Source organism: Pteropus vampyrus, unplaced genomic scaffold (genome assembly GCF_000151845.1).
Source record: "Pteropus vampyrus isolate Shadow unplaced genomic scaffold, Pvam_2.0 Scaffold61, whole genome shotgun sequence".
NCBI lineage: Eukaryota > Metazoa > Chordata > Mammalia > Chiroptera > Pteropodidae > Pteropus > Pteropus vampyrus.
In genome coordinates, this window is record NW_011888842.1 from 7277133 (window position 1) to 7298770 (window position 21638).

General features: G+C 39.4%; 1 protein-coding gene across 1 annotated transcript in view; it reads right to left on the bottom strand.

Annotated features, from left to right (window-relative positions):
• TTLL11 (tubulin tyrosine ligase like 11) overlaps positions 1 to 21638 on the bottom strand; it is a 215986-nt gene that overhangs the window by 153847 nt on the left and 40501 nt on the right. Inside the window, 2 exon segments of the mRNA XM_011361002.2 lie at positions 9411 to 9544; positions 15781 to 15877. Coding sequence (XP_011359304.1) covers positions 9411 to 9544; positions 15781 to 15877 — 231 coding nt within the window.

Below are 21638 nucleotides of genomic sequence, written 5' to 3' on the forward strand. Positions count from 1 at the left end.
GTATAACCCCATTTTTAAAGAAAAAAGCTGTGTGTTACAGTGTATATTTGTTTATACGCAAGAATATACACTAAAGTATCTAGTCATTTCTGAGGAATAGAGACTTTTTTTCACTTTTTACTTTGCACATTTTTATATTATTTAAATTCATAATGTGAATGCATTGTTTTGTATGAAAACAAAGATGTTAGAAAAAAGAATGTCACGCTTTTATCAGTTTTGCGGCTAATAAAGCAAATACTCATCGGATGCCCACAATCACTCTGATGTTATAATCATTTCCCCATTTAACAGAGGGAGAAATGGGGCCGAGGGGAGAGGGGACTTGTCTGAGAGCCCAGGAGGAATAAGTGATGATGCCAGGCCTTTCCAGCAAGCGGCTATGGTCGAGTTTTCATAGTCTCATTCCGCATGGGCCAGGCCCCAGATCAGCAGATTCTAAATTACTGTCATTTCAGAGACAAAGATCCTCCTTTATATTAGGGAACCATCCAGTTTTAAGTACCCTCAGCATCAATCAAATGGGCTTTGACACATGAGTGCTTAGAAAGCTGAAATAGGAAGAGGCAGAGCTATCACCTAACCCCACCTCCCCATTTTACCGCCAAGAGTCTCTGAACGACTAAAACCAGAAAGCCAACAGCTGAGCAACAAGCGTTTGCTCAGCATTGCATCTTTTTCGGTAAACCTCCTCCTCCTCTGGGGCTTCTCGTCTTAGCAAACGTCTTAGCAAACAGCATCCCCACCAGAATCCTGGAAGGGCTTCCCTCCTCATCCCCCTCCCCGATCTGTTTCCAAGTCCGATAGGTTCTGCCTTCTAAATATTCTTCGCGTCTGTCCTTCTCTGCACAAGACTCCTCGCTTAATGTCTTGATACAACCCTCAGCATCTCTTTTGCCTACATAACATTGTACAGGGATTCTAGCCAGTACTATAAGGCAAGAAAAAGAAATAAAGGACTGATTTTAAAGCAAGACCTAAAACCATCCTATTCTCAGAGAACATGATAGTCTACATATAAAATCCCATAGAACCTAGAAAATAAGCTCCTGGAACTATTAGGTGAGTTTAGCAAGGTTGCAGGATACAAGATGAACACATAAAAATCAATTGTATTTCTACATACTCACAATAAATAACTAGAAAGAAACTGAATTTAAAAACAAAACATTACCAATGCATCAAAAATATGAAATGCTTAGGGATACATTTGACAAAAGATGTGAAAGACTTGGACATTAAAAGCTAAAAACAAAAACAACAAAAAAAATTACTCAAAGAAATTAAAGACCTAAATAAAAAGGAAAAATATACCACATCCATGGGTCAGAAGACTCAATTCTGTTAAAACGTCAATTTTACCCAAAGCGATATAAAAGACATATAGGTTCAATGTATTTCCAAACAAAATCCCAACAGACTTTTTTTATAGAGACTGACGAGCTTATCCTAAAATTCATATGGCAGATCAAAAGACTGCCGAGACAACTTTGAAAAAGAAGAACGAGTTGGAAGACCTACGTTACGTGATTTCGAGACCAATCACAAAGCTAGAGTAACCAAGACAGTGAGGTATTGACATAAACATGGATAAACATATCAATGGAGTAGAACAGAGAATTCAGAAAACACACCCACACATACTTCAGCGAATATTTTTGACATAAGTGCAAAGGCAATTGGGGGAAGGAGAGAAGGTTAGTATTCTCATCAAATGTTTCTGAAACTATTGGATGTATGTGCAGAAAAATGAACTTCAATCCATATCTCATATCATATTCAAAAGTTAACTCAAAATTAGAGAACTAAACTTAAAATTATAACACTTTAGACAAAGATATAAATAGGAGAGCATGTGTGTGAGTTTGGGTTAGTGAAGATTCTGTATACGTGACACAAAAGTATGATTCATAAAAGTACAAATTGGTGAATTAGATTTCGTCAGAAATAAAAACTTGCTCTTCAAAAGACACTGTTAAGAGAACAAAGAAAAGCACAGGCTGAGAGGAAATATTTGCAATTGGTATATCTGATAAATAACTATTCAAAATGCAGTAAAAAAAACTCTCAAAACTCAATAATTATAATAAGCAAGACAATTTTTTTTAAATGGGCAAAAGATGTAAATATATATTTCATCAAAGAACATATTTGGATGGCAAATAAGCACATGAAAAGATGATTAACATCATTAATCATTAGGGGAATTCAAAACCAATAAGGAACCACTACACATCTATGAGAATGCTTGAAATTGAAAAGACTGACTATTAGCAAGTGTTGGTAAGGATGCGGTAGAACTAAAATGCTGCTACACTGTTAAGAATACAAAATGGTACGACCACTTTGGGGGAAAATGGGTCTTTTCTTTAAAATTAAATGCATATCTACTATGTAATCCAAACATTTCACTTCATTCAGGAGGAATGAAAACACACCATGTCCACACAAAGACTTGTACACGGATGTTCTTCGTATCTTTATTTGTAATAGCTCAAATCTGGAATCAATTAAATGTCCAGCAGCAGTTAATGACATAAGCAAACAGTGGTCTATACATTCAATGGAATATTCCTCAGTAATAAAAAGGAATGAATTATTAGCGAATAGTACAAGATGACAAAAATCTCAAAATAATTACGTTGAGTGAAAGAAGCCAGACACCCCGCCTTCCCCCCCACCCAAAAAAGAGTATCTGCTGTACAATTCCATTTATATAAAATTCTAGTAAGTGCAAACTCATCTTGACAGCAAGCAGATCCATGGTTACCTGGAGATGGAAGGCAGAAGTCAGGGAGAAGAAGAAAGGAAGGAGCGCAAAGGGATGTGAGGAAACATTTTGGGGTGATGGATATGCTCATTATCTTGATTGTAGTGTAGGGTTTTTACATATATCGAAACATATCAAACTGCATACTTTAAATATTTGCAGTTTATTATGTGTCAATTATGCCTTAATTGAAGCTGTTTTCTTTTAAAAGTATGAAACAAATAGGCTAACTGCTCAGTCTCAAAACATCTTCCCACAAGATACTTAATGATTACAGATGGAAAAAAAATAGTAACTTTATAGGAGAGAAACCTAGCAGACACTATCTTAACCAAGTGATCAAAATTAACATCACCAGCATTAAAACATCTTGACATCCTGTGCCTCCTGACCTGTTGCACTGAGAAGGTCACAACATCATTTTTGTGGCATTCTTACCAAAAATGTGCAATCTGAATCTAAGCAACAGAAAAATCAGACAAAACTGAGTTGACAGACACTTTCTTAAAGAAATAACTGGCCAGTACTCTTCAAAAGAGTCAAGGTCATAGAAGACAGTTAGATTGAGGAACAGTTTACAGCTCAGAGGAGACCAAGGAAAAATGAAACTAAATACAACGAAGGATCATGAAGTGGATCCTGTACCAGAAAAAGGACATTAGTAGGACAAGAGGAAAAATGCAAGTGTAGATTGTATTTAAGGAAAGTAGACTATTTAGTAATAAGGAGTGTAGATTATTTAGTAAAATTATATGAATGTTAATTACCCAGTTTCAGTATTTGTATAAGATGCTAATAATCATTTAAGGAATGTAGATTATTTAGTAATAAGGAGTGTAGATTATTTAGTAACATTACATGAATGTTAATTACCCAGTTTCAGTATTTGTATAAGATGCTAATAATAGGGGAAGCTCGATGGAGATTATATGAGAACTCTCTGTACTATGTTTGCAATTTTTTTGTAAGTCCAAAATTATTTCATAACATTTTTAAAACTGAAGGCAAAATGAGAACATTCCCAAACAAACAAAAGCTGAGAGAATCTGTAGCCTGCAGACCTGCATTACAAGAAATACGTTAAAGAAAAATCTTTAAATTGAAGGAAAATAATACCAAATAGAATTCCGGAGCTACACAAAGAAATGAAGAATGCTGGAAATATAAATATTTGGGTGAGTATAGAAGACAAATATATTCATTTTTCAGTTTCTTTTTTAGATAATTGACTTTTCAAGGAAAAATAACAATATATTATAGGGTTTATAACATAGAAGTAAAATATACGACAATAGCGCGAAGGATGAGAGTGGGAATAGAATATACTATTGTAAGGTGCTTATATTTTACTTAAAGTAAGTAATACTTAAAGGTAAATGTCTTAAGTTAAAGATGCATTGTAAATTCCAGATTCTAGGGATAGGATGAAAACTAAAAACATTTTTAAAGAGGTATAGCAAATAAGCTTAAAGAGGAGATAAAATAAAACACTAAAAATACTCAGTTAATCCAAACACAGTGAATAGGAAAAAAATAGCAAGATAGTATACTTGAAATTAATCGCATTGATGATTATATTAAGTGTAAATGGGCTAACCACACCGATGAAAAGTCAGGACTTGTTAAACAGGATAAAAGATCATAACCCAGTTACAAGCTGTCAACAGGAAGCACTCTTTAAGAATGCAGACGGATTAACAGTAAGAGAATGGTAAAAAGATATACCATGCAAATACTAAGCCAAAGAAAGCTAGACATGCTATATTAATATCAAACAGAAAAGACTTCGGGACAAGGAAAGTTACCTTATAAAAGGGTCAAATCATCAAACTAATAACAGAGCTTCAAAATACATAAAGCGAAAACTGACATAATTAAAAGACAATCGCAGTAAGAGCTGGAAATTTCAACGTACTCTCTGAATAGCTGACAGAACAAGTAGGCGATAAATTAGTAAGGAACACGTGAACCGTACCAAGTGTCAACTGGACCTAACTGAGATTTATAGGATGCTATTCCAACAATTCCAGAATACACATTATTTTCAAATGCACATGAAACATTCACCAAGATAGACAGTATATGGGCTATAAGAGAACTTTCAATAAATTTAAAAGGATCTAGGTAATACTGAATATATATGCTCTCATGTTAACAAAATCAAATTAGAAATCAATAACAAAAGATACTTGGAAAATTCCAAAATTATTTAAAAATTAAACAACACATTTCTAAATAACCCATGGGTCAAAGAAATCTCCAAGGAAATTAAATAACATTTTGAACTGAATAGTAATGAAAATGTAATACACGAAATTTCTGAGACGTATCTAAAGCAGCGCTTAGAGGGAAATTTATTGCTTTAGTGTTAAAAATCATCAAACTTATGTTGCTCTTTTAAAAGTTAGAGAAAGAAGAGAAGAGTGAACCCAAAAGCAGAAGAAAGAAAATAATAAAAATCATAATCAATGACATAGAAAATGGGCAAAAGATAGAGAAAAACAATAAAATCATAAATTGGTTCTTTGAAAAAACTCGACAAAATTGATAAACCTTTAGCTAGACTGATCATGAAAAAAAGTAAACACAAATTACCAATATCAGCAATGAAATAGGGGAGATCACTACATATCTCATAGGTATTAAAAGAAAATAAGGAATATTATTTTTTAAAACTTTATGTCAGTAGATTTGACAACTTAGATGAAATGGACTAGTTCCTTGAAAGACAAATTATCTATACTTATTTTTTTTTTAATTTATAGCTTAAAATGTTCCCAGAAAGAAAGCTTCACATGTAAATACCTTCAATAGTAAATTCCATCAAACACTTAAGAAATACCAATTTTGCACAAAATCTTCAAAAAAACGAATAGAAGAAAAACATTTGCCAACTCATTTAATAAGGCTTGTCTGATATCAAAACCGAAGACATCACATGCCCATATCTCTCATGAACAAAGGTACAAAAATTCCCAACAAAGTATCAGCAAATAGAGCTTAGCAGTATATAAAAAGCATAATACACCATAACTAAGTATGATTTGTATCAGGAATGCAAGGTTAGTTCAACATTTCGGTATAATAGATCAACAGTGTGATCTATCATATTACCAAAATAAAGAGAAAAACCATATCATCTTAATAGATGCAGAAAAGGGATTTGACAAGATTAAGCACCCATTCATGATGAAAAACTTTCTTCAAATTATAGAAGACACCGTGCTCAACCTGACAAAAGGCGTCTGTGAACAACCTCTAGTTAACCTCGCATGTAACAGTGAAAGGCTGTATGCTTGCTCCCTGAGATGGGAAACAGAGCAAAGATTTCCACTCTAATTGCTTCTGCTCAACACTGTCTTGGAGGTCCTAGCTCAGTGCAGTTTCATAAGAAAAACAAATAAAAGGCACATCAATTAGGAGGAATAAAATATATTTATTCTCAGATTAATTAATTGTATACATCGAAAATCCTAATAAATCTACAAAAAAAAATTCTAGAACTAATAAGAGAATTGAACAAGGTCATGTGATACAAGTTCAAAATTAAAAAGTCGATTGGATGTCTACACACTAGCAACAATCGAAAAATGAAATTAAAAAAATATCATTTATAATTGCATGAAAAATGAAAATACTTAGGGCTAAATTTAATAAAATATGTGTAAGACTTATACGCTGAAAACTATAAAATGTTGCTGAGATAAATTTTAAAAGATATCAATAAATGGAGACAAAAGTCATGGATTAGATAACTCAGCATTGTTAAGGTGGTCACTGTCTCCAAATTATCTATAGATGCAATAACAAATTCAACATCAAAGTCCTAGCAGTCTTCTTTGTAAAAATGGGCAAACTGATTACAAAATTGATATGGAAATGCAAAGGATCTATAACAGCCAAAACTATCTGAAAATAAAGCAGGAAGACTTGCACTATTTAATGTCAAGACTGACTATAAAGCTGTAATAATCAAGGTAATGCGGGGTATCAGCATAAGGGTAAACATACAGACAAATGGGACAAGACAGAGTCCAGAAACAGACCGAAACATATATGGCCTACCGGTTTTCAATAAAGATGTCAAGGTAATTGAGTCGGGGAATGACCGTTGTTTCAACAAAAGATGCTGAAACAACTGAATAGCCATATGGAAAAAAATCAAACTTTGACCCCAATCTTATACACAAAAACTAACTTGAAATGAATCATAGACATAGCTTTTAGCTTAAAAGCTAGAATTATAAAACTTCTAGGGAAAAAAGTATAAAATCTTCATAACCATTAATCCAAAAATGTCTTGGATGTCACACAAAAAGCATAAACTATAAAAGAAAAAATTGATAAATCAAACTTCATCTAAATTAATAACTTTTGCTCTTCAAAAGACAGTTAAAATGAAAATTCAAGGTTAAGCCTTTGAAAAGCCAAGTAGGAGAAAATATTCCCAATACATATTTAAATACATCACATTATATACACAAAAGACTCACACATGGAATATGTAAAGAACCTACAATATAAAATGCTAATAAAAATGAGCAAAGATTTTGAATATACACTTAACAAAAAAGATATTCAAATGGGCTAAAAGCATATGAAAAGATACTCAACATCTAGTCATCGGGGAGATGTAAATTAAAACCATAAAGAGATACAACTACACATCTCTCAGAATGTCTAAAATTCAAAAGGCTAATAACAATACCAAGTGTTGGCAACGACGCGGAACGAACGGAACATGCACACACTGCTGATGGGAGTGTAAAGTAGTATAAGCACTTTGGAAAACACTTTGGCTATTTCTTATAAAGTTAAACATACACCTACCATATGATCAAGCAATTCCACTCCTGGGTATATTACCCAAGAGAAATGAAAACATATCAACAAGATGACTTGGGCGTGACTAGTCACGGCAGCTCTAATTATAATGTCTCCAAAGTGGAAACAACCCAAAAGCCCATCAACTGACCGCCAGATAAACAAATTGGGGTGTATTTCCACAAAGGAACACGTTTCACCATAAAAACACTAACTACTGATACACACAACAAACAGGGATGAATCTCAAAAATATAATTCTGAAAGAAAAAAAGGCTCAAAAAAGTACATACCATAAGATTTCATTTATATGAATTTCTTGAAGAGGTGAGATTTCTCTATAATGGAAATGCAGATCCGGAGGTGCCTAGGCTGGGGGATGAGGGGATTGACTGACTGACTACAAGGAGGCACAGAGGAACTTTTGGGGGTGATGGAACCATTTTTCTCACTTATCTGATTTTGAAGGCACAGTTATACCTCATTTAAATTCAGCCTGGCAGAATTGTTAGACATAGAGTTGTAGAAATAGGAAGGAAAGGTATTCCACATAGGGACAATAGCATGAGCAGAGTCCCAGAAATGGGAAATTGGCATGGGGGTGGCGGGGTGGGGTCAGTGTGGGGAGCAGCTGATGGTTTAGTGTATTTTTTTAAAATTCACTTTATTGAAGCATAATTTGCATGTGATAAAATACACTCATTTTAAGTTAATGATTTGATGCATTTTAAGAAATGTATATAGACCCACATGACCACCATCCCATAGAGAGAATCCTTTTAAAAATTACCACTTCAAGCTTATTTTGTGCTTTAGAAATCATAATTATATTATAAGTTTTATAATTTAATATTAAAACCAAAACAACATGCAGGCAATAAGACAGACTATAAAAAGCATAAGCCTTGAAATTAGCTCTAAGTCTAAATCTTACTTCTCAAGCAAGTCATTTAATTTCTCAAAGCCTCAGTTTCCTCATCCATAAAATGAGGATCATACAACCAGGTTCATTTCGAGGACTGCTGTGAGGATCAAAAGAAATAATGTTAGGCTTCTGGCACAGTGCCTGAAACACAGTAGGACCAACAAATGGATGTATCCTTATCATAATCGGACCGGCATTTGTTGTGTGGTTCCCCTCAGAGGTATGAGATGGACCATGGAAACTGCTGACAAAGGCTTTGAGATGGTCCTAAATGACATCATTAAAATACTAACCGAAATGGCAATTCTGAATTCAGCTTCCCTACTAGTTCCGTTTCACAATTAGTGGTGAAGGCTCCGAAGTATTTCATGCTCAAACACACTGCTTTGATAGAGAAAGGGTGATTTGAAAATTGATTCTGGTACAAATTTAAATTGGGACATTTAAAAGGTTTCCCCGCCCCAGTTTGTCAGACCCGGTCCCTGGCTTTGAAGCGTAGCCCGATCCCACATTTCACACCACTGGATGCTGGGGAGACCACCCTTCTAGGATTGAACAAATAGTCCCAGCCCTCTTGTGCGCTCAGCCACCTGCTCCAGCTCTGTCCCTCTGTTTCTCCAAATGCCAACCCCATGATCCAGCTCCCAATATCAGCCTCAGGCCTGTCTCCTAGTGTCAAGATGCACCTCTTTAGATTACCTACCTGTCACCCTCCCTGTTCAACTCTGCAAGCTGCCATGATCGCTGTCAACACCTACTGTGTACTGTTAAACTCTCCCTTGGCCAGACTCAGCTTTCTGGGGGCCCCATGTCCCAGCTCCCAGCACAGGACCCAGGACGCAGTTGCAACCATAATATAATTCAAGGGTCATGGGGACGGAGTGCATCTACCTGAGCAACAAAGAGCTGGAACTCGTCAGGCAGAATCCATGAGCGAGGGTAGAAGTTGTACTCCTCAGGAAAGAGATTCTGCATGATTCTCACCGCTCTGCTCAGAGTAATTTTACGCACCATCTCCGTCATGCCTGGGGAGAAGAGAAGCTGTGAGATTTTAACAACAGTGGGCCACCAGCTATAAAACAGCCATTATTTGGGACTTTTAAAACCACCCATCCAACATATTCACTTTTGCAGACAAGATAAAAAAAGGTAGTTGTTCACCCACAGCGATGACTCGTGGTTTATAAAGACCTACCAAATTAATGAAAAACCTGAAGCAATAGGTGAATTTTGTTTCCTTATAAAAATGAAGCATCAATTTGAAGAAATGCATTTCTACTTAGCTTATTATTCCATTCTTTGTCAGCCCCCTTGATAATAAATAGAGAGAAGCATTTATATCTTCCACTTAAAACATATTATCTTCTTTAATTTGGGGCCACCATAGGTACTTCTGGAGTCCCTTCCATCTACCCTACAGAAGATTATCTAGCGGACTCTGCTTACACTACAAGAAGCTTAATTAAGTTGCTTTGTTTTAATCTTTCATGAGAATTAATTTTTGAAAAAGGTATGAGAGAGAAAAATATACACCTTTCAGCGTAAAATCTATCTCGTTGAAATAAGGATAGGAAGTGGAAAGGATATCAGTATAATTCATAGTTTAAGAGAAAAAAATGGAATCTGTAGGAGTTCTTCAGTTCTAGGTACTGACACTGAAATTGATCAGATTTCATAAATTTGTCCAGAGGGGATTGAAATGTCTCACTTACAAAACATTTTAAAAGAATGGTGGACTTTTTTTTTGGTCATATCTTTAGTAACTCTGACAAGAGAAGAAATTGAGTGTATATCTTAGCAATATTTTAAGCACATAGGTAAAAATTATTTTACATTTTAACACGCTTCTTTCTTAAGGCAAATATCACCACTGCAAATGGAGACTGAGAACGATCTCCACTCCGAAAGAGGCCACAGAGTTCTATCGCTCACACTAGAAATTTGCTTAGCAAAGTTATTTTTAATAGGAAGTACGAAGTTCCACGTCAGCTTGACATGTCCGAATTATCACACGTTCCAAATGGGCACGATCAGAATGAACGAGCTTTCTCTAAACCCCCATGTACAGGAAGCAAAGGATAAATATCTGAGAATAAAGGTTTTGATACCTACTTCTTGCTTCCCTCGGCATATTAAAAAAGAGCAATAAATATAAAGGTCGCAGCTTCAAGATGTCAATGCCCAGGTTCTCAGCTCTTGTTTAGAAGGATATAGAGAAGGATTACGTAAGAAATAAAGGAGCCTAAAAAGCACTTATAAACTGTGCTCTAACGTGGACTCCTCGATGTTAATAAAAGAAGGAAAAAAAAAAAAAAACGCCGAAGACACTGTTCTGAGCTTCCCAAAAAAATAAGTATGAGTTTGGAAAATTATAGCTATTCCTTTTTATTCTCCTATGAGATTAGAAATTTTGAGTTATAAACGCTGGAGCTGAACACCACGAACACAAATTTCGACTTTCTCAGAACCTCTTCGTTTGTATTCGACTAACGTTTTCGTTACAGTGTTAAACTAAAAACCTTCAGAACTAACTGCAACACAGCACCTCACATCAAAGAGATGATGCCCCCTACCGAATAGCTGTGGTATTTGCTGTGTTTTAGTGGCATCGTGACGAGAAGGTTCAGAAAGTCCCTCAGCAAGTCAGAAGGACTCATGCGACACAGTGTTCCGAGTACAGGAGCGCGACCTGAATGCTCCCGAAAAGTTCTGTGAAAATCAGCGTCCAGCAAACTGAGTGAACATTCAGCAATGGCTCCTTTCGTGTTGTGAATCGGTAGTCTCCACACCAGCTCATAGACCTATTTCCAAGTTCACCTTTGCATCTGTCCCCAGGTAGTTCTCTACTAAAACTGGCCAGGTTCCGAAGCATCCCTACAAGCCAATGGCTACTTTTCCCAGACAGTCCAGTCTGCCGGCTGTAGACAGCTCGCCTCTAACCCTGCCTGAATGCCTGTCTCCAGAAGGCGCCAGTGTAGACCTCCCTCAATCCACTTACCACCAATTCCTTTGTTCCTATGCCATATCTAGGCTGTGTTTCCACCCAGTGCTGCCAGAGAGAGTGTCTCTCACTCCCCGCTTGACCCCACATGGAAGCTGCTGGCATCTCTGCCTCTGGCAGTGCTTCAGACACAGACGTGGGGAGAGCTTTTTTCTCTCAGTAAGATTCTGACAAGAGGAGCTGGGCTTCTAGCTGAGCCCGAGCACATGGTCCCAGAGTAAAATTGTGAAAAGGTAGGTTGTTGCCAGGTTCTGCTGGCTCCAGATCCTGCCTCCCTTTTCTAAGGAGCTGCAGCACCTGACCCTACCTGTGACCCCTGCCCTAGGCTCTGGGACCCATTCTGACCTGAAATGAGAGCTCTATGTTTAACCATTAACTCCCAATATTAGGCAATCTTTGGCCCCAACTTAGTTCTCCACTTGAATAAGGAGGATTTTAACTTCTTCTGAGCCTCCATTGTTTTGTCCCCAAATTTTGGGACTCTGTCCTTTGCTCCTGGTGCCTGAGCAGCTGCCTTAGCAATGCCTTGGCCTTGTTCTCTCCACTGCGCCCCCGGAGCCTGCCCTGCGAGGGCTGGGGTCCTCCTTCCCGTGACTTCAGTGCCTACTAACAGGTTCCTTTGAGGCTGACGCCTACCTGGGTTTCTCAACAAGGTCTATCCCCAGATGTCCCTGTGGTAGGAGTTCCCCTAGCGATTGGGAAAAACCCCAACTCAGGTCAGAGCTTCTCACACCAAGAGCTTGCCCCCTGCCACACCTGAGCGTGGGTTCTTCTGTCTGCTACACCAAAGTCTCAAGGCCTGGTGGGTCTCACCCACGTGGAGATACCCACGAGTGTAACAGTTTGATCCTCGGGCTTGCCCAGTGAAAAAAATCAAATCGAATCTCAGCTACGTTGGGAGCATTACATTATTCAATCCAAATACCATTTGTAACTACCGTTCTTGGCAAAGACACATTACAACCATCAAACGACAAATGCTTCCAGACCCATCCTCTTCTCTCCGTGCCCCCATCACCACCAGCGAGCCCGTCCTGTGCCTGGATGCTCCAGAGGCCTCTTAGCTCTCTCTTCCCTCTCTCAGCCTTTCCGCCCACCTCCAATGCACCCGGCTAGCTGGTCTTTCTAAAATCCAAGTGGGTCTGTGTCACTCTCTGGCTTAAAAATTCCTCTGCGGCTTCCCATGCATGACCTTTGGCCCCTGTCTATCACCTCTCCACCGCCCATCACACCTGACCCTTTCTAACCAGGAAGGGCCACTTGCCCTCCACTGAGTGAGCGGTGTGCTCTCAGCATTCTGAGTCTTTGCACCAACTCTGCACCCTTGTTCTGCATGAGGGTCAGGCCCATCCATCCCCGGGGGCTCAGCTCACATGTCAATCCTCTTCTCCAGGATCTCTCACCCTGCCTGTCTCCCAAGCGAATCTGGGTTAGGTCATGTGCCCTGGCTCGAAACTCCCACGGCATCCCACGCTTCCTCTGGCATAGCACTTAGTTTGTACTTGACTTCCCTCTCTACATGCCTTTCTCCTCATCTTTGTATCCCCAGCCCAGACCGGCGCTGGACAGATGGCTGCCCCCATAGATTCCTCACTGGAGCCCTCTCTCTCTCTACAAGAAAGTCCCCTCCTCGCGGTGGACTCTCAGGCACCACCTGGCACGTGCTGCCAACATCTCAGATCCTGAAATGCACCGAAAGTTGTCTGTAAGCTGAGAATTGACAGTTCTGGACTTTCTTAAAGCAGACACGCATCCAAATCAGATGACTTTTATAGAAAGTCTTAATTCATCAGTTAAGATATAATAACGTATCTTGAAGGAAATTCCCCTTGGAAAAGTAGCTAAAATCTAATGTGCTGACACAAATAAAATAAATTACTTCCAAATGGGTATCCGAAAGTTTTCAGTTTATTCAGCGTGGGAATTTTATACTTGCCTGACACATCCACTGGAACTTCTTCTAAGTAACATACAATGCATGCGAAATGCAGTTTTTAAATAATGGGACGTATAAGAGGCAGAAGATAAGCTCAGACACAAACCGAAGCCAAAGGACAGAGTGCTCTGTAATCAGCCCATTGCTGAGGGTCGCTGTGTCCCACAGAGCAGAGACTGTGGCAGCCCCCTTCCGCTTTCTCTGCCCAGAGGTTCAAGAGCCTGCTTCGTCATTACAGCTAAATAATTGCTGTTAGTAAAGTGAGAAATCATCTGTTCTAATCACTGGCACGTGGAACATAGGATGGGACAAATTTGCTTCTTTGAAATGAATATTCCTACATCACCATTAATGAAACTAATCCTTCGGGGGTATTTTTCTCCGTGTTTCTAATTTGTGTTCCAAATGTAGAGCTCCAGCTCCTACTCCCTTCCTTCTCTCAGCCGTTAGATGAGGCATGAGCAAATGGGAAAAGGTAAACGAAGCCTCATTTGATGAGTTATGTCTTAGGAACGCTGTCCTCATTCAAAGAGCTGCTCTCCTTCAAATTATGTTCTCCCGACTTCCCAGAAGTCCATCAGTGGCTTCAAAAAGTCACCTTTTCTGAGCAGCAAGACGGGAAATAATAGCTATTCCATTAGACGATGTGCAAGATCCCTGGCTGCAAGAATAGTTCTTGTTCTCTAACAAAATCCTCTCTCCTCTCTTAGGACAAATTTGAGCTCAGGTTAATTTTCTAGCTCTGTTCCCCTGGAAACCAGTAAAGGTAGAAAGTTAGCTGTGTTACTAGATGACAAAGCATGTGGGTAAAATGACCCCTGATGGGCAAATTGCATAAATACCAGGTAGGAGGTCACAGCCCCAGGCTTTCCTGAGCGTAGTGATGTTCATCACTTACACGATCCTGGCGGGGACCCTGGAAGCTGTGCTATGAAGTGGCCACGTGAGACATTGGCTCCTGTAGGGTGTGCAGCCAAGACAGGCTCACGTCCACCGACGTGGGTGTTGTCTCCTTGCACCTACGCTTCCACTCCAGTGGCAAAGATGCCACTGGAGAGAAACACCTGACACTGACCAGCTGGCAAGCTGTGTCCCCTGCCCTAGATCCTTCTAAGTGAATCCGAGCCAAGTATGGCCTGTGGCGGTCTGCTTAGTTGAAAATCCCCTAGTGGACATGGCACAGCTAGCCGGTGTGTAATGTGTGGATAGTGGGTTTTCTGAGACGTGTTTTCTTAAAGACCTGGCATAGAATGTCAAAGAAAAAGGGGAAATCGATTCTCCTTTTAAAAATAAGCATGAATAATATAATGCTAAGAGAAAACACCTTATATTCAGGCAACTATACTCTCACTGGAAGTACATAAAAATGACACAAAAACGTGGTTATGGTTTGAGGGGAAATGCAGAAATATTCACATTGCTGTTTTGTTAAATAAGAGATAGCATTCAGGGTGCCGTTCTTTTTTTAAAAGTTATTTGTTATTGCATTATAATATAGTTTGAGCAATAGGTTAAAATTTCTGAAAGTTAGTAGGAGACCCTTTGGCTATGGTCAGACCCAGCTTAACCAATTTTCCCCTCCCTCTAAGCACCCCTCCCCTCACCGTAACCCCCTCTTCACTTAACCATTAAAAATAACCAAGAGCAATGACAGCGGAAGAGGGTGATAGAGATTAAAAATAACATGAAGGGGCATATGGGGCGGCTGGGAGTGGAGAGAGAGGGGGTATCTTAAGGTGTGAGCTCTGTCGTGTCTCTGGCACCAAGCTCCCCTTGCAGGTAAGTGTTCCTGGAATAATGTCGTCAGGTAAAAAGCCAAGGCTGTCCGCAGCCTGTAGTTCCCAGCATGGAGACTGGTTTTAAAAATGGCCCCTCCAAAGATGACACGTAGAGCAAAGGAAAGCTGCTAGCCCCGTTTCTGTGACACAGTCCTAGAATTTTAGTACTTCCATTTCCTGCAAATTATTTAAGTAAAATGGTCTTTCATTCTCCTCCTTTTGAGAATAGGGTCCCCTAACGACACCCCCACATCATATCTATACCCAAGAAAGTGGAAATCATGTTCTCCCACCCGTGGACGCAGACCAGGAGAGCCTGTCTCTCTCGTTTTGGGGCCCCGTCTCTAAACCCCTGGCGGGTAGGTCCTGACTCCTACACGTTAATGTCCCTCCCTGGTCACGGGCGCCGAGGCAGAGCGTAGGCAGCAAGGCCCAATTAAGAGTCCTCGAGCTTGGTCTTAAGGCACTGTCATGTTTTCAGAGAAGAATGTACCCTGAGACACATCCCTGGAAACATTTTTAAATGCCAGCGATCATGGCAAATACCTGGAAACTTGTTCACTTGACCGGAGAATATGTCACTGTCGTGAAATGAAACTCCGTGCCAGTAGATGTCACAAGGCAAGCGTCGGCCGAAAGGGAACTAGAAGAAAGAGAAAGAATGCGACTCATAACAGGAATAAGAGGAGCAGCGACCCCACTGAGTGTCTATTATGCACAAAGTAATCCGGGTGCCCTGGCACACACCCCATGACTCAGTCCTCACCGTAACCACATAAGCGCATGAGGTAGCGGATGCTTTTTCCCATTCTATAGGTGAAGAAACAGATTCAGACAGGTTAAACGACTTGCTCAGGGCCACAGCTGGGCGACGGGCTGGTGGAGTTCTGATTCTTTCATTTTAACCCTCGTAACTACCTAGAAATGCTTGTTCCCATTTTACTGACGAGAAGATGGGGGCTGAGAATGGTAATCTAATATAATAGTAATCTAAACCAGGTCGCAGAGAGCTTGGAAGGGGAGAAATCAGGGTTTCAATCCAGGTCCATCTGGATCCCCAGTCATACTTTCCTTTTTCTGAAAATTGCAACTCTCAACCCAGGCCAAAAAAATTCACAGCCTCTCTCTCCCCGCCCCCGCCCCCCACTTCTCGCTCTCTCTCTCTCATACACACACATACATACAAGGTCCATGGGGGGGGGCAGGATACATCCCCAGGGCCTAAAACAGTTCCTGGCATTCAATAAAGACTTTTTAAATAAGAACATGAACAAACCAGGAGTGGTCATCTGACTCAAGATGAGAGAACCAGATTCTCCCTTTGGAAACCAGAGATCAGGCAGCCCCTGCTGGCCTTTGAACTGGAAGTGATAAAAAGCCAGAGCCGAGCACAGAGAAGCAAAGGCAGCCCATCTGCTGAGAGTGAAGAAAGGAGCAGGTGCAGAGAAAAAGGTAGAGATGAGACCCTGTGGCCTTGCAGACACAGACTGAGTGACCTCAGTTCCTCGGGCTTCTAGGGCTTAGGCCCAGACCCTCCTAAGCCTAGCTGTCCTCCGGCCCGTGGATCCAGTGAGATAGCCTTGTATCCTGAGGATACGTCCCATTTTTGCACAAGCTATAGGGTTCCCCTCACAGAGACAAAAGGCCCTGCTCTTTCCACAAAGCTTAGGATACCAAATCGATCAAATTTGCTCAAGTTTCACATTTACAGAATTGTTAAAGTTATCAAATTCTGCATTTACAGAACATATTTCTTTAACCTGTAACTCAGATGACCCTTGTCAAAGGAAATAAGTGAAGACATGTTAGTTCGTATTTAGAACCTGCTTGTTTGAAGTTCAGAGGAAGAGAAATGCTGACGCATAAGATAAAAACGTTTGATTTTTCCACTCTCAGATTATAGTTGATGAGAATTTTTATCTACTCCAAGTTGAGAAGGCTATGTTCTAATGGAAGAACACAGCATTACTAATGAAATGGCGGTGAGTCGGTGCTTCTAACTATTCCAAATAAAAATGAAGGCAAACGGACTCAGGCGCTTTAAATCATTCACATTATTTCAAAGCTGTGTCAGAGTGAGGCACATCTTACACACTCTATTAGCATTAATACTTACATCTATAATTTATAGCGTTTCACTCATTTTCTTTGCATCCGGTGGACTGAAATCATTAATTCGGCAGTCATAAATACAGAGAGATATGACATATGTTATTGTCTTCTAGTTGTTAAGTGCTGATATAGATAAAGGAAAAATAACCAGGGAGATAGCTCTAAAAAGCGGACTATCCAAGCAAAGTTTACCAAGATCCAAGTGACTTTGCTGCTCTAAGTGTGAGACCAGTACCTGTTCCATGTCAGTGGACAACTGATGATGACTCCACCTTCTGGTCACCCTTCAATCTTTGCCACTCTCATGAAACCTAAATCGACCCCCTTCATTCACAAGCGGCTTTAGCTCATTCCATTTTGAAAAATTGCTTTTATTTTTTATCCATTCATTCAATAATTACTATGTGCCAGGCACTGCGCTAGATGCTAAGAAAACAGAGAAACACAATTTCGAATAGGTCACAGGACTTCGTAACCCCACCTCCTTTTAAGATCTTTTAGACATAGCTTAAACAGCTAACATCGTATTCAATGGCGAAAGACTGAAAGCTTTTCCTCTAAAATCAAGAATGAGACGAGGATGCCCATTTTCTCTGCCTCTATTCAGCATAGTATTGGAAGTTCTAGCCAGAACAACAGGCAAGAAAAAGAAATAAAAGGTATCTAAATTGGAAAGGACGAAGTAAAATATATCTGTTTTAATATGATGTGATTTTATATGTTAAAAAAAAAACCTTAAAGATTATATACACAAAAACAACTATTAGAAATAATAAACAAATTTAGCAATGCTGAAGGATATAAAATCAATACACAAAAGTCAATTGTTTTTCTGTATACAAACCATGAACAATCCAAAAAGGAAATTAATAAAACAATTCTACTTGCAATAGCATCAAAAAATAAAAATAAAATGCTTAAGAATTAACTTAACCAAAGAGGCAAAATACTTATACACTGAAAACTACAAAATGTTGCTGAAAGAAATTAAAGATACACACATAAGTAAAAAATAGTTCCGTGTTCATGGATTAGAGGACTTAATATTGCTAAGATATCGATTGTTAGTATAAACGATTGGTATAAAACCCAAGTGAGTTGGAAACTTATGTCCACAAAAAACCTGCACACAAATGTTTATAACAGCTCTCTCTCTTCATCATTGCCAAAACTTGGAAGCAATCAAGATACCCTTCAGTAGGTGAATAGATAAATAAACTGTGGGACATCCTGACAGTGGAATATTAATCAGCATTAAAAAGAAATGAGCTATCAAGCCATAAGAATACATGGGCGGGGGGTAGGGTGAGGCCTTAGATATATACTTCTAAGTGAAAGAACCCCATCTGAAAAGGCTACACACTGTATGATTACAACTACGTGACATTTTAGAAAAGGCAAAACTATGGAGACAGTAAAAAGATCAGTAGTTACTAGGAGTTAGGGGGAAGGGAGGGATGATAGGTAGAGCACGGAGGAAGTTTAGGGCAGTGAAACTACTCTATAGGGTACTATAATGCTGGATACATGTCATACATTTGTCCAAACCCACAGAATGTGCAACAATAAGAGTGAACCCTAATATAAACTATGGAATTTGGGCGATGATGATGTTCAATATAGATTCATCAATTGTAAGAAATATACCACTTTGGTGTGGGATTTGCACAGTGAGTATATGAGAAATCTCTGTTCCTTCTGCTCATTTTTGCTGTGAACCTCAAACAGCCCTAAATAAAAAAATAATAAAAACAAAGTTTTAGAAAACAGTATGGTACTGGCCTAAAGACAGACATATAGACCAATGGAATAGGATAGAATACTTATAAACAAACGTTTGCATATATGGTCAAATAATTTTCGACAAGGATGACAAGATTATTCAATGGGTAAAGGACAGCCTTTTCAACAATTGGTGTTGGGAAAACCGATATCCACATGTAAAAAGAATGAAGTTGGACTCTTACACAATATACAAAAATTAACTCAAAATGGGTCGAAGATCTAATTATAAGAGCTAAAACTGTAAAACTCTTAGGAGAATATATAGAGTATAAGTTTCATAATACTGGATTTGGCAATTACTTCTTAGATATAACTCTAAAGCACAGGAAATAAAAGAAATTAAAAAATTTTAATTTTGAATTTCATCAAAATTAAAACATTTTTGCATCAGAGGACACTATCAACAGAATGAAAGGGCAACCCATGGAGTGGGAGAAAATATTTTTTGAAAATTATACATCTGATAAGAAAATATTCAGACTATATTTAAAAACTTCTACAACTCAACAACGACAAAAAGCAACCCAATTTAAAAAATAGGCAAAGGACTTGAATAGACATTTCTCCAAAAAAGATATACGAATGGCAAACAAGCACATGAAAAGATTCTCAACATTACTAATCATTAGAAAAATGAAAATCAAAACCACAATGAGATACCACTCTACACCCATTAGGGTGGCTATTATAAAAATTAATCGTAAAAATAAGTGCTGATGACGACATGGAGAAATTGGAATCCTGTGCATTGAGAATGATAAAAGCCACTGTGGAAAACAATTTCTGCATGATCCAGCAATTTCACTTCTGGGTGTATATCCAAGAGTTGAAATCAGAGACTCGACAGATATTGGCCCACGAACATTCACAGCAGCATTATTCACAATCACCAAAAGATGGGGAAACAGTCCAGGTGTCATCGACTGTCCATCAACAGATAAGCAAAATGTGGTACATACGTACACTTTTATATCACTCAGCATTAAGAAGGAATGAAATTTTGATACTTCCTACAATACACATGAACTCGGAATATATTACGTGATGTGAAATAAACCAGACAAAAGGCAAATATTGTATGGCTCCACTTCGATGAGGTAGTTAGAGTAGGCAGATTCATAGGGATAGAAAGTACAATGGTTTCCAGGGGCTGGGGTGAGGGAAAATGGGGAGTTATTTGCTTAACGGGTGTTAGTTTGGGAAGATGAAAAACATTCTGGAGTTGGATGGCAGTGAGGTCTGCACAACAGTGTAAATGTACAGCCTGCCACTGAGCTGTGCACTCGGAGATGGTGAAGATGGTAAATCTTATGTTATGCATATTTAATCCCAATAAAACAATAGTGAAAACTGTCTGCTTACACCCCCAGAGGATAAGGGGCTGTTGGAGGCTCTATTCGGAGCTCTCGTAGCCTGGAATGCTTCTTGGGTTTTCATGGGGCAATTGAAAATGGACACATGCTCCCCAGACCCCCTATTTTTCTCAAGGTCAGCACCATCCTCCCAGTTACCCAGGTTCTAAATCTGGAAGTCAACTTTCCTTTTACTCTTCTACAAACTCTTTTGGTGAAAAAAAAAAAGCACTGAATCGGGGGTCAAAAGTTTTAGACTTGTCTCAGTCACCTACTGACTATGAGATCTAAGGCAACTAAAACCTCTGTGTCCTCAGGAGGCTGAGATGAGAAAACTTGGCAAAGTAACAAAAGGAACCAAGTAAGATAATGGAAATGAAAACGCTTCATGCCCTCCACAGACCAATACAAATCTGAGTTCGTTGTTAATTTAATTACTCATTCTGTGTTAAAAACCTATAATACGGAACTTATTATTGTGTCTCAGATGCCGAAGACACATGGGAACACATGTACCTTCATGGAGCGGACGGTCCCTCTGGAAGAAAGAGCTGAAGTGGTCACTCCAAGGTATCAACACAGCCCATGGGAAGCGCCATGGGATGAGGTCCAGGCTGCTATGACAGCACATTCCTGTGCTGTCAATCCCACTGCCACTGACTCAATTTGGGGCCTCATCTCTCACCTGGATGAAGACTACACCAGTCTCCCCCAAACTCGATCATATCCGGGAAGTCGGGGGACCACACAGTCATTAGCTCAGGACAGCTCGTTTATGCCCGTTGTCCTGTGTTGCTATTAATAGCGCCTCTTTTCAAATGTATCCCAGCTTGGGCAACAAATTAAATGGTCACCTGATTCCTGAGAAAGGGCTACGTGAGTTGAGATTGGAAGAAAGAACAGGTAGAAGATGAGGGAAGAAGAGCTTTCAAGTGATGAAAGCCACGTGGCTGGGCTGACCATGGCCACCGAAAAGCCTGAAGGAGGGTTGGGATGGCAGGAGCACAGAGGACCAGAGAAAAGTACCATGAGACGAGGCTGAAGACTCGGGCAGAGGCAGACCGCGCTGGACTGTACCCAGTGCCGGAACACAGGAACAGTGGGCATGGGAGAGGAGGGTGAACCTGCGGAGCAGACTATGAGGGACCAGAGGGG